Consider the following 13182-nt stretch of genomic DNA (forward strand, 5'->3'; position numbering starts at 1 on the left):
ATCGGCTGAGGTGACGCTATAATCTTCCCAAATCCCCCGGGGTTTTTTTGTTTTGATTTTTTTTCCTACAGGTGCCTCAGTTTTCCATCACGTCATCACCATGATGAGAGGATCCAGGAGACGCAGACAGGCTTTTATCTGTCAGACCCAGGAGGAAAGGAAACGTCACCAGTAAATCCTCATCTACTCAGCAGTGTTTGACCCATTTGTTAGAAAAGTTAAGCATGAAAACCTTAATCTGCGTGTTTGAGTTTATGTGTGTGTCAGTTTGTGTGTATGTCTGGACCTTGAGCCTGTAAATAAAGTTATAAATAATACCCGAGTCTGCATTTTTAGATCAAAATAACATAGCCTTACACAAACAATGATCAAAAATAATGGTAATAAATATTATATCTTAATCATATACTTTGTTTTTTTGTTTGTGCCATGCATGAAAAGTGTACTTCCTTGTCTGATTCAGTCAGTGATGAGGTTTGTGCTTCCAGAACAAAACCTTGTGCGCCACCTAGTGGTTGCAAGTTGGCAAACATGATGGCTTCACAGACGGATATGACCACTAGAGGGCATCATTTGCACCTAAAATAAGTGAGCTTTTCTCTGTCTGTGCTCTCTCAGTGTCATCTTAAGGGCATATGCACGTGTCCAGGAATACTGTACATAAACAGAATATATGTGGAGAATATGTGTATATACTTTATCTAATTATCATCAGCATTCAAATCTGCTGAACAGGAACCCATGGTCTTACATTTAATTAATATGAATGCGTTGACTTGTAATTGACACAAAAAGCGACATTGGTGATGTTATTTTAACTTATCCTGTTATTAATATGTGTTTATCATATATATATATATATATATATATATATATTTTACATGAAAGAAAACAGACATACAATAAAAAATATTTACTTTTTCTTTATTACCATATATCTAAAAAAATGACGACAGTATTACAAAAAAAGGGCAATCATTCAATAACAATAAAGATCACAATATTCTTCAGTATCGGTGTTAGAAAAGTAGATTTTTTTTTGCATTGTGCTCACACACCTTTGTGAAATGTTATTATTATGTGAAATGTTGAATAATTATTGATCTTGACTGAGCTGAAATGTCTTATTGTGATAGCTTTTACGGACATGTTGCCCAGTGCTGGCTGTCTTTTTTGTACAATATACAACAATGGTTTCATTTCAAGTAGTTATTTCCCTGAATAGTGAGTTTGGCCTTTAGGTGTTTGGTCTCTAGGCAGAAATATTTGTTTTTGCATCACTGAGGTTCGGTACAGTTTGTTTAGCGAGGAAGGTCGAAACAGCCTCTCTAAACGTTGTGGAGTAGTGTGAATGTTGTCGTGATGACTGACATTGTTCTTATTGCACTCTGACCCTTTCATAGTGTTAAAATGTTACACGGCACGCACATAAAACAGGGACACGGCGGCTTAAATGCAAAGTACATCAAACATACATTAAATACAAAAATCAAGAAATCAACCTCTACAATAGGTCATCTCACTGATGTCTGTCAGCATATACTGTACATGGCTTTGTTTATGGTCGAAGACAAGTGTAACCATACATTACAACTATGATAAATAAACCATTTCTTACTTATTTACTTCAACATGACGACTCAGGGAGTCGTGCAAGATGGAGGCAGACGATCTGCTGTGGCGACCCCTTAAGGGAGAGGCTGAAAAACACGCAAACACAATTAACTGTAGGTGTGAGTGCGAGAGTGAAAGGTTGTGCGTGTCTGTACGTTGGCCCTGCGATCCATCTTTAGCCTGATGTTAGCTGGGATTGGCTCCAGGCCTCGCAAACCCTCATGTGGAGGATAAAACTTGTAGACAATGAGTGACTTAAAAATGACAGACTTGAGTGAGTGAGTGACTGAGTGAGTGAGTGGTTGACAACAAATAAGGCAAATTTCCAGCCATACATTCATGTTACTCACATTATCTTTGTTTTTGTAGTGTCAGAATACCAGCATCTGATCTCCTTTAAAGACCAGACTTAATAGGCATAATGAGAAACCATTCAGTTCTGTCAGGCTGCAGAAAGGTTTGCTGTGTGCTGTGCTGGTTAATGCTCATATGTACACTGTGACTACATTCTTTTCTCTGCTAGTGTAATGCCACTTTTCCACTACACAGTCCCGCCGTGACTCGACTCAACACGACTCACCTCGCCTCGGCACAGCACGGTTATTTTCCTTTTCCATTAGCAATAGTACCTGGTACATGGAGGTACAAAAATCTGCGTTAATCTCCGACATTTAGCAAGGAGATGTCTAAAAATCTCATCATTTAACAGAGGAGTCTGTGTATTTAGCGACAGCACTGCTGAAAGCCTGCGATCGCGAGCGACGAGCTGCATCACAACCCTTGCCACTGTATTTCGGGACCATGTAGTGGAAAAGCGGCATACGTTGGTCTGGGGTGGAGTTGGGGTGGGGGAGGGTCGCGATCTACCCAGGTGTGGGACAGCAAGTATGCTCCCTCATCCCTGTTTAATGGGTTCACTCCACCCCGGATGTTTTGGCACCCACCAAGTGGCCTGACACCCCACCCTCTGGTGGCTGGAAGACCTTCTCGCTGTCACTCGTACCTGGATATAACACTAGAGATCACATCACGTGACATCTTCTGAGGAAGAACAAATTTACACTTGCTGAGAAAAGAATATAGTCAGAGTATAATTCATTTGTGAGCTAGAATTAACTTTTTTGGACTCAGTGGAGTATTCGGTGCAGGTATCTCTCTGGGTCATTCTCTGCTGCTCTCCTCAGTCTTGCGCTGACTCTCGTTGGTCTGTTAGATGTCACTGCAGGACTGTGGCTCTCACTTTGCGCTGCCGTAGCTTCTGTGTCTCTTCCTGTGGTTCCTACAGTGGAGTGTGGCTGTGGATCTGTACTGCTGTGTGCTGCTGCCTCAGAATCACTCTCCTCCTCCTCCTCCTCCTCCTCCCCTGAATCCGTTCCTGGGCTCCTGAGTGAGCTCTCCTTGATCCTAAACAACAATGACAGTGTCATTGAAACAATACACAGGCGACAGGAATGTAAATACATTGTGTTTAGCAGTGACTCTACCTGAGTTGATTGAAGGCACGTAGCCAGCGTGACTCCAGAGCATCTCTCCCATTACTCCTCAGCACTCTGCGGTGACTCCGGGTCCTCAGCCCAATTAGGGCCTGAGCCAGTTCAGCCTCGTCTCTGTGGCCCCAGACGAGCTGTGCCCTTTGCTCGGCATCCTGGTCCCCAGCTGCCCTGAACAGTCTCTGGAGCTGCCACAAATTCACACTGCTGAAAATGTTCCCTGCACCGGCCTTTCTACTTCTCCTCTCAGCAAGCCGCCACAGCGGGGAGGGGCTCGCCACCGCGGAGGAAGGTGGAGAGGCAGGTCCAGAATCCATGTAGAGGAACACGGGGAACGGTGGCATACAGCGAATCTAATCCGAGCAGACAAAAGCAAGAGTTTTAGCTCATTTACTCAATTATTATTTACGTTAAACCAGAAAAACAAGTCATTACCACATTTAAATCACATTTTGAAACAATACAATAGAAAGAAACCATTTATATCCTTAAGTTCTCATCCTCACATTAGGGTGTAGTGGTTAATATTTCCATAGTGACGCAATAATTCTCCATCAAGGTTTAAATCTACAACACGGACACTTTTAACACCCGCCGTCACAGTGAAACACTGTCGGTCAGCTGTGAGTCTTCTGCTCTAAATGTTTGATCCTTCTTTAGCAAGTGAGTGATGAGATCTGCTCTAAAGCCCATTAAACTGCAGATGGTAACGTCGTCTCTGATCTCGCATGTGTTTGTAAGTGGGACAGTGACACAGAAAACAGTCAGTAGTGCATGTGATTCAGGTCAGCTGCCTTCTTTCTTTGTGCCTGTAATCAGAATCCATCCACAAATACAGTTATTAGATTTATGATTTGCCAAGTCCTTCCAGGTCAAGTTAAACTTAATTCTGTATAATATCCCTCCATGTCATGTTGAATTTCTCACAATGAAGTTCTACTATAAATAAAGTGTTGGTAGGTAGCTGTGACCATTTAATTGTCCTGATATATATAGGCTGATTATTTTAAAAGGCAGAACAAGAAATAAAAAAATACATTTACATTGTGTAAACTAAAATCATTTGTGAATTACTCTAAAATTATTAAAATTTAAATAAGTGAGAAAAATGTGTTGTCATTTTTGATCTGGAATACTACGAGGATTAGGGCCACAACATTAAAAAGTAAATAAAAGCCAGAATTCTGGGAAAAAACGGAAAAAAAGAAGAAAATAGGCAAAATAAATGAAACTATTTCTAATTCTACAGAAACTACAGCATTCTGACTTTATTCTGAGAAAAAAACTGAAGTCACTGTTTCCCAATTTTTCTTACATTAGACCCTAATCCTCTTCCGTAGGAATACAAAGAAAAACTATTAACTGCAAATTTACCAGGAATAATTAACATTATAGTGCACATTACTCGTTTAAACTGACATTACTGAAGTTCGCAAGTGTAAAGAGAACTAACACACATGCACAGACCAAGTTATCTGCGTTTGAAGTAGGTTTACGCTGACTAATTTACGTCAGACTGTCCTCATACTGTGCTGTGTGTGCGTGTGTGTGTGTGTGTGTGTGTGCGTGCGTGTGTGCGTGCGTGTGTTGCACATGTACCCAGTATGAACCGCTGCAAAACTGACACAGGCGAAGCAGACAATAAATCATCTTTGAAATAAATACAATATCATGCACCGATTGAACGAGTTACCGTAGAAACTACCGCCATTGTTTTGAGAATAAACACGAACCCCGTGATAATCACGTGAAAAACACAGAAAGTACAGCTGCTCACCGGGAGATGAACTCGAGTATCCAGAAGCACTTTGATCCAAACAACGAATCGATGTTCTTCTTCAGCGCAAGACGACTGCAACACGAAAAAAGAGCAGTGTGTATTTGCTGTTGTTTACTCAACGGCACCCGCAGCAGCGTCACCTGCTAACTCCCGCTGTCCTTCAGCCTGCTGTCAATCACACACCAGGGTCAACGGCTGACCAATGACGAGAGAGTATTGCCCTGCTCCGTCACAGTAAGGCGGGGCTAAGGCGTTATTTCGACCAATCTGGGTAAAACAGAGGTGACGCCAGTGTGTGGCACCGCCTTTTTGGCCACGTAGGGTGTGTGTGTGTGTGTGTGTGTGCGCTGATTGAAATCCATTGACGTCAATGTGCCTGGCTGGCACGAGGGGCGTCTGTCAGTTATGCGAGAGAGGAAGTACCATGTGATCAGCGGGAGAGGATGACGCAGGGCCCGCTACACGTCAGGACCGTAAGAACAAGCACAGTATTATGCCCCTGAGACACACACACACACACACACACACACACACCTGCAAATTTATTATTGTAGCTTAGTGAGGACACAGCATTGACATAATGCATTCCCGAGTCCCTTACCCTAACTGTAACCATCACAACTAAGTGCTTAACCCTTAACCTAAACTAAACCCTAAGACCAGGTCTTAAACATGATTAATCCCTTAAAAGTTGTGGAACCTAGAGAAAATGAACCTAAAAGGTCAAAATCTCCCGACAAAGATAGTTTTATGTGCCTTCTGGACCTCATAGAGATATAAATATAAGTGCACACACACACACAAACTTGTTTTCTTAGTGACATAGTAGTGAGGACACATCATTGACACAATGCATTCCCTAGCTGCCTACCCTAACCTTAACCATCACAACTAAGTGCCTAAACTTAACCCTTACCTAAACCCAATTCTAACTTTAACCCTGAAACCTGGTCCTAACTCTGAAAAAGCCCTTTAAAGTTGTGGGGCCCAGTCAAAAGTCCCCCACAAAGTTAGCTTTTTATGCTTTTTGGACCTTACAAAGACATAAATTGTTGTCTGAAAGAACAAAAGACTTTACACACATTTGCAGTCTTGATCCCAGTGTGTCAGAAAGGACGGTGTTGTCTAAGTTACAGACTATTTTGGACAATGTCTTCTACCCATTCCTCAATGTCCTGGTCTAACACAGGAGTAATTCCAGTCAGAAACTGATCCCACCGAGATGCACCACAGAGAGCATCACAGGAAGTCATTACTGCGCCTGTGGTCATCAGACTGTAGCACTCCACCCTTGGTGTGTCAGACACTCTGTAGACAATGACTCTAATTACTACTGTACCATAAACACTGTGCAATAATATCCATGTGAAATATTATAATAATATCCACTGTACTTATGTTCACAATTGTGCTGCATTTGCATTTACATTTACCAATTTAGTTGCACATTAGATTATATACACAGTTCAGTTATTGGTTTAGACAGGGTTCAAGGCCCTTGAAAGTTTTTGAAATTGCCCTAAATAGACACGGGTCAGCTTGAATTCTGTGCAAGAAAGAAATTGAAATGTTGATATTTAGGTAAATGTCTGCCTTGTTTGCTTGTTTGTTATGACATCACCTACTGTTTCATGTGCCCTGCATTGCTTGATGTACGTAGACTAGGCCTATGCTGAACAAACGTTATAATTACTAGCAGTGTTGAGGACACTGTCCATTGTCTCTCTCCGCCTATCCCATTGTCTCTCTATCCTTGGCGACTACTTCTTCTGTTGTCGAAATGTTTTTTCTGCTTGGTAAGCGGGGCTTAATGCTCCACCTACTGGTGGGGCGCTGTCCACGCGTTATTTTGTTTGCCAACATGCTCTTTGTGCTCAGTTCCAAAATCGCAAAGACCAAGTGAGGGAGCACAAACTCAAAAGAGTTGGTGCAAACAAAATTCCGATCATTGCAAACAAAAAATGGGATTTTTCAATGGTAAGATCGATGTTTTATTTGCAATTTGTGCATTTTGATTTTGTGGTTAATTTTTCAAAAGTGTCAAATTCCATACAAATCCCAATCTCGCCCTAGGGCACCAAAACGCATAGGGCCGGCCCTGGTCCCAATCATCTTACAGTGTATGGTCCACATTATGCAAAGTTAGTGAAACAGATGGATGAAGGAGGAGTCCAGCAGAGGAGGAGCAGGGTTTGAATTTCAGGCCCTCCTCCCTCATTTCCTATCATCTCCCAGCACGGACTCAGCAGAGGAAACGGAAAAGACGAAACACAGGCTACAAGAAGGTTTTTCATTTCAAAACCCCGGGGCTGTGGAAAAGAACACAGAGCTCAATTTTTCCGGATTAAACGTGTCCTCACTTTTCGGCTTCATCTTTGAGACCCCTGCCTGGGCTTTCCGCTCCGTTATTTCCACTTTTGTTTGTTTTTGTTGCTCCATCTTCTCTCCAGCTGTTTGCAGCTGGCAGAAAGCATCCGCCCTGTTCGGGTAAGAAGGGAAAAAAAGAAAGTTTGGGTCCGAGAGTGACCGGAGGAGGAGAGAGATGCCACCCCCAGCTTCCCAGCCGCAGGTGAGGCAGAACATCGTGAAGTTCCTCAAGAGTTTTTTGGGAATCACGCGCATCCTGCAGATCGTGTTCGGCGCCGGACTGTGGGTCACCATCGCCGCCAACAAGTACGAGGGCTCCATTCACTTCGTGCTCTTCGTCGCCGTGCTCTTCTGGCTCCTCACGCTCGCCCTCTTCTTCGTCACCCTGCTGGACAAGCAGGACCTGGTGCCGCTGCTGGGCGGAGACCGCTGGCTGTGCACGAACCTGGCGCACGACGTGGCCGCCGCCGCGCTCTACCTGCCGGCCATCGGCGTCATGATCTACAAGACGGACCGCAACTCCTACTGTAACCTGGAGCAGTACAAGCACCTCTGCCTCTACAAGGTCTACCTGACAGCCGCCGTGTTCGCCTGCCTCTGCTGCGTCGCCTACCTGATGTCCGTTATTTACGACGCGTGCAGGAAGTGTCGTGGTGAGCAGACGGTGATCTGAAGAGACTGAAGAGAGGTGTGATGATGGAGGGAGGAGGAGGAGGAGGAGGAGGGTGGAGGTGTATTAACTACAAGATGAGGAATAGTTCACTTCACTGTAATTTAACTCAACAGCTACTCTTATCACCTTTGTCTCCTCAAAAACCAAAGTTTACAGGCGACGTTGAATCACAGAATATCACTCTGTGGCCTCACAGTCAGTGTTTAAAGGTCCAGTGTGTGACATTTACGAACATCTACGGGCAGACATTTAATTAAAGATGCATACGTGTGTTTATATGGTAGTATAATCTGTTCTCGTAGACTAAGAATAAGCCTGTTAGGCAAGGGCCTCGCTTTACGGAGGCCACCGTCTTGCAAAGGTCACTGTAGTTCCCTGATGCTTTTGCAACATCTCTGTCATGACTGTGCGTTCAAACCAATCATACCGCGTCTCTCACTTGTGATGCACCATGGAATCATTCAATCACAGTGAATTCAATGAAAGAGAGGAGAGTGGGAGTGGCTATTTTCTTTCACCAACAAACATGGCTGAAATGACTCAGATTGCAAGTGTAGAGGAAGTAGAAGTGTGGTAGAGTGACCACATACCACAGCTAAAATGTTGTCCTTCTGATATTATTTCTGAGACAATTGGCACTTTTCCACTTTACAGTTGTAGCAAGACTGCTCGTCAATGCGTACGCAACATAGAGCAATTAAACCGACTTAAAAATCCTGAAAACATGCGTTAATCTCCAACATTTAGCGAATCACAACCCCTTCAGTTGCATTTTAGTTCAGTGACTGTATCAGACTCCGGTCATGCAGGAAGTACTGAACTTTTTACTGAACTGATTCTAATGATTCAGTACATCGGAAATAGCCGCTTTGCTCACTATGGCGACCCCACCCATGTGGAGAACGACGTGTCTGATACCAAACAGAGTAGAGTTGAGCCGAATAGCGCCGCAACTGTATCATGGAAAAGTACCAAATGTCATGATGTTGGTTATATGGAGACGCTGATTAGTTATCGTGAAATGACATCACATGATATTGATATGCAAGTTGAAATATTCCAACACAACAAGGGATCTGTTGATAAATTCTGATTTTAAATGTGTGTGGTGTGAACACACAGTCATAGATGTCGCAAATGTGTACACACTGGACCTTTAAAGTTTGCTAACATGAACACAGCCCCTCAGAGGCTAATCAAGAGTCCTATAGAGGCTTTATCTGCACACTGAGTCTGATTGGAAATGTAAAAGTGTTTGTGTGCCTCCACTGCTTAAATGTATTATTCAGTCATTTAAAGATGTAGTAGGCAGGATCGCTTAAAAAAAAAAGTAGATTGTTGCATTTCCATCCGCTGAACATTAATGCTACATCCACATTACTCTGTTTTCATTTGAAAATCATGACCTTTGAAAACAAGGATTCTCACACCTGCTTCCTTCTTGTTGGATACAACTTCTCGACTAAAAGCTGTGTGTGTTATAGGTGTTATTACAGAAAGTTGACTTGTTGATACTTTTTAACGTTGTTGTTTGACAGTTATTTTCTGAAACCAAGTGAACAACTGCAGAGGGAAGAATCAGCTTCCTGTTTACACAAACACACATGTACACACATGTCTTTAGATGATATAGATGATGCAGATAATTTTTATTTGAAAATGCGTAGTGTGGATGTAGAATTAAAGGTCACAATTCTGGAACTTACTGCCGACGTTGACACGTTTAACTTAGTTCATTGTCCATTTGTCTTTTAGACTCTTTCATCTTTTTTTTTAAAGTTTCTCTGTAGAACAGGCAGTTGTTGCTGGTGCTGGAGTGAATAATTCCTCCAACGAGACTTGTATATAGAAATGCGTTCACTTTATTTCTGAACTGCCGTGTTGCCAGATGCCAGATCACTTGATCTACATTTTACTGAAAGGTTATTATGGAATTATTGATCCACAACGACCAAAACTATCCTGCCTACTGTACCTTTAATGCTATTTACGCTTAAAGAGAATTATTATTATTATTATTCCTGTCAGGACTAATTACAGTGGATATGCAGTAAGTTTATAGTACAAAGCCTCAATGTATAGTATGTTTTGTAGATGTTCTTTCTAACAGCTCATCTAAAACCCGCTTAAAAGTATTCATTTCCAAAATGGATTGTTTTCTAATCTTTTAAAAAAAAAAATATATATATAGTATATATTTTTATCTGTTTTATATGTGTGTTTTTTGTTTTTTTAATGAAAGCAAACTATACTGAACAGTTATAGTGAAGCGTGATGGACTAATACTTTTGACTGGCTCTGTTTTTGTTACTTGTTTCGTTCAAACATTGCATTTAGTCGCTTCTGTCAGTGCTGTGAGTGCTGTAGACGACTCAACAACATGGATGTGATTGGTGCTATGACGTGTATGCTGAAGAAAAAACAAGCTTTATACCCCAAGTCTTCGTGATGTAAATCCATAGAGCAAAAAAATAAAGAGCAGTAAGTCATAGGCACTGAGGTGTTTCTTTGGTTTTACAATCATCTGTTTGCGTGTGTTGAAAGTGCCTGAAGAAAATGTCTTGCAAAGTGCTTTGTCAATTTTATTTGAGTTCCCTCGAGATAGAGCTGGGGCCGTGTGCGCCAATTATGTATGACTTTGGTGGCTTTTTCCAAATTAAACACAGATTTAAAAAGATTGCAGACAGAAGCACTCAGGACAGGGGCTTCCTGTTGGATGATGAGATAAAAGCCCTGACCTGATCAGCAGACAGTATTTATAGGCTCTGCCACTTCACCACATGAAAGACAGAGATCCTTTAACCTGCGTGTCTGTCAGATAATGACAGAGTCACTCGCACGTGCACAGACGGTGTAATATGTGTTGTGCATGAAAGCAATCCTTTGGAGACTAAGTTTGAAATGTGGTCAGGTCAATGGTTAGGGTTATATACCAACTTGGTTACGTTAACGCTTTGTTTTGGGCGTCCACATGTATAGAAGCCAATGCAAAGTCCTTGGAAGCATAGCTGTGCAGACTTGTGTGTGTGTAATAGTTTGGGAAGAGGCTTGTTCTTACCAGAACAGTCTGTTGGGGTTCTGGAGGTGGGCTGACTCGTGACCAATGAAAACAAAGCCAAGCAAATGAAGGGAAACAGGCTGCAGGTTACAGAAACTCTTAACATAAACTCCTCCTGCACATAACACTAGTTATTCTGGAGGAAGAAGCACTAAAGATAGCATGTGGCACTGTGACAGCATCAGTGTTACAAAATCAAGGTTTTTGTTGAAGAGTTTTTATATTTAGCCCCCTATGTTTCAGAGGCAACATGTCCGAAAAGTGACCATATAAAGACAGAGGCAGGAAAAAAAAAAAGAAAAAAGGGGGAAGCATTTTGTTCAGTTTATGTCATCCTCTGCGTTCCTTTCTGTATGCAGTGAGGTCAGGAAGAAAACTATGTGTGTGTTGAGCACACGATGACATCTGTGCCTGGAGTTACAGGAGTGGAAGGGTTAATGTTAACCAGCTGCAGCTCCAGGATATAAATCTAGCAAGTCCAAAGGAGGAAAAGACACAATCCCATCCACCCTTTCTTCCCCCTTTGAGATTTCCACACGAGTGTTGTCGTGTCCACGTGTCGGTGTCTGCAGACACTAAGGTCGTGCGTGCTGCATAAACAACACACTGAGTCCAGGGCTCAGTTTGATATTGAAAAATAACTTCATTTTGGAAGACCTACAAGTATGTCATGTGCTGACAATTAAATCCAGAAAATGATTCTCCTCATTTTTTAAACTTTCTACATTATGGCGTCCCGATTATGACACTGACCCCACTTAAAGGCACGGGTATTAACATGAGTCAGGACTCCTGTGTCGCCTCCTAATGCCATAAGAACGGAGTGGGCACTACAAAATGAGGTTATTGTGTTTTTTCCGTGAAGAAAACTCAGACAACTTGGGTATTAGGAACGTATAGAGCCAGGCGGTTCTCTGGAGTGCCAACTGTGTGATATTTACTTTGGTTACTCAACCAAAAAGACATTTCCTGTGTTCCCACCCGTCTGCAAGAGACTAAATGTCTAAAAAAAAAAGTCATGATCACAACCCCTTTCAAATTGTTTCAAAGGCTCCTCCTGAAAACATAGATTGGACACTGCTGACATGGAAAAAATTCATACCTTTATGACATGAGGAGATTTTTTTTCCTGCTTGTTTCACGAAAAGAGTGGTGTAAGAGTGCAGAACATCATCAACAGGAAAACTTGTTTTTCTTAAATGTACCTTATCAGACACAAAGACTGGCAATTTCATTTTATAAATAGTTCTTGCTCATGTCCATTAACATTTCAAAGAAAAATCTAAGAAAAACACAAGTTTGTGATTTGAGTACTACACTATACTAAAAATAATTAATGAGCTTTGTAAATGCTGACCATTGTTCGACAGTATTTAAAAGAAAAATAAGCCACATTTTTATGTTATTTCTCTGGACACTCCCGAATTTCATCTCGGGAGCCTTGTTTTTTTTTCGTCTTTGTAAATTTATTTCATATACAAGCCTTTTGGTTTCATATGAAGGTATTTTCATCACAATAAAATGTTTTCAATTTGTTTTTGTTGACAATGTGGGATGGTTCATCTAAAGTGAAAAAAACTCTTCTTTTATTGGGTTTGTTGTTGAGATTGAGCTCCCTGAGACTCCTGGCTCACAAGCAATGCGGTGTGTCTCATGAGGGTTATTTATTCGTATTTATGTTGCTATGTTCATATGTGTGATTATTACCTGGCACACAAACTGTATCCAACCTCAGCAGTATGATGCACATTTTGCACTTCAGGCTCATTTCTTGTAGACTGTTGTATTTTATTGATATTTGATTCAGAGATGGTTTAAAATGGCATATTTTGTTTTTAGGGTTTTTAGGGTTAGGGTTAGTACATACTCCATATTACAAAAAACTAACAAATGCACAGATGGAGCACAGGAAGTGCTCCATCCTTCCTAAAGGAGTCTGACATTCTTTCCTGCCCTACCATCTGACTTGAGAGGCTATGTGTGCACATGAAAACACAGACACACACACGCACACACACACACACAGCAGCAGCACCCTGTTAACCACACTTTCATCTCATACTGCTGAGATGCACATTCCACTGCAGAGGAGAGGGAGAGAGGGGCTGAGAGAGCAGATGGAGACCAGCAGAACAAGTGAACATGCAAGAGGGGACCATGCTTCATAATACTTCCAGAAGGAATTTGCAGACTGACATTT

At 41.8% G+C, this 13182-nt stretch overlaps 2 protein-coding genes across 2 annotated transcripts; one reads left to right on the top strand and one right to left on the bottom strand.

Annotated features, from left to right (window-relative positions):
- Positions 1 to 908: 908 nt before the first annotated feature.
- LOC131474525 (arginine vasopressin-induced protein 1-like) lies at positions 909 to 5059 on the bottom strand. The gene is made up of 3 exons (XM_058652433.1): positions 4882 to 5059; positions 3099 to 3457; positions 909 to 3018 (listed from the first exon to the last, which is right to left on the bottom strand). Exons 2-3 carry the CDS (start codon positions 3446 to 3448, stop codon positions 2742 to 2744), a joined length of 627 nt encoding a protein of 208 aa, XP_058508416.1. The 5' UTR covers positions 3449 to 3457; positions 4882 to 5059; the 3' UTR covers positions 909 to 2741.
- A 1877-nt stretch (positions 5060 to 6936) lies between these two features.
- marveld1 (MARVEL domain containing 1) lies at positions 6937 to 10415 on the top strand. Its single transcript, XM_058652245.1, has one exon. The coding sequence runs from the start codon at positions 7427 to 7429 to the stop codon at positions 7922 to 7924; it is 498 nt and encodes a 165-aa protein (XP_058508228.1). The 5' UTR covers positions 6937 to 7426; the 3' UTR covers positions 7925 to 10415.
- The last annotated feature ends 2767 nt before the right edge of the window (positions 10416 to 13182 follow it).

Source organism: Solea solea, chromosome 15 (genome assembly GCF_958295425.1).
Source record: "Solea solea chromosome 15, fSolSol10.1, whole genome shotgun sequence".
NCBI lineage: Eukaryota > Metazoa > Chordata > Actinopteri > Pleuronectiformes > Soleidae > Solea > Solea solea.

What these genes read in the sequence shown, in the direction of transcription:
- LOC131474525 (XM_058652433.1), bottom strand. Translation starts at nt 3,448, where the DNA reads ATGCCACCGTTCCCCGTGTTCCTCTACATGGATTCTGGACCTGCCTCT. An exon ending in CGTGCCTTCAATCAACTCAG is followed by an intron (nt 3,019 to 3,098) that starts GTAGAGTCACTG and finishes ATTGTTGTTTAG; the next exon opens with GATCAAGGAGAGCTCACTCA.
- marveld1 (XM_058652245.1), top strand. Translation starts at nt 7,427, where the DNA reads ATGCCACCCCCAGCTTCCCAGCCGCAGGTGAGGCAGAACATCGTGAAG.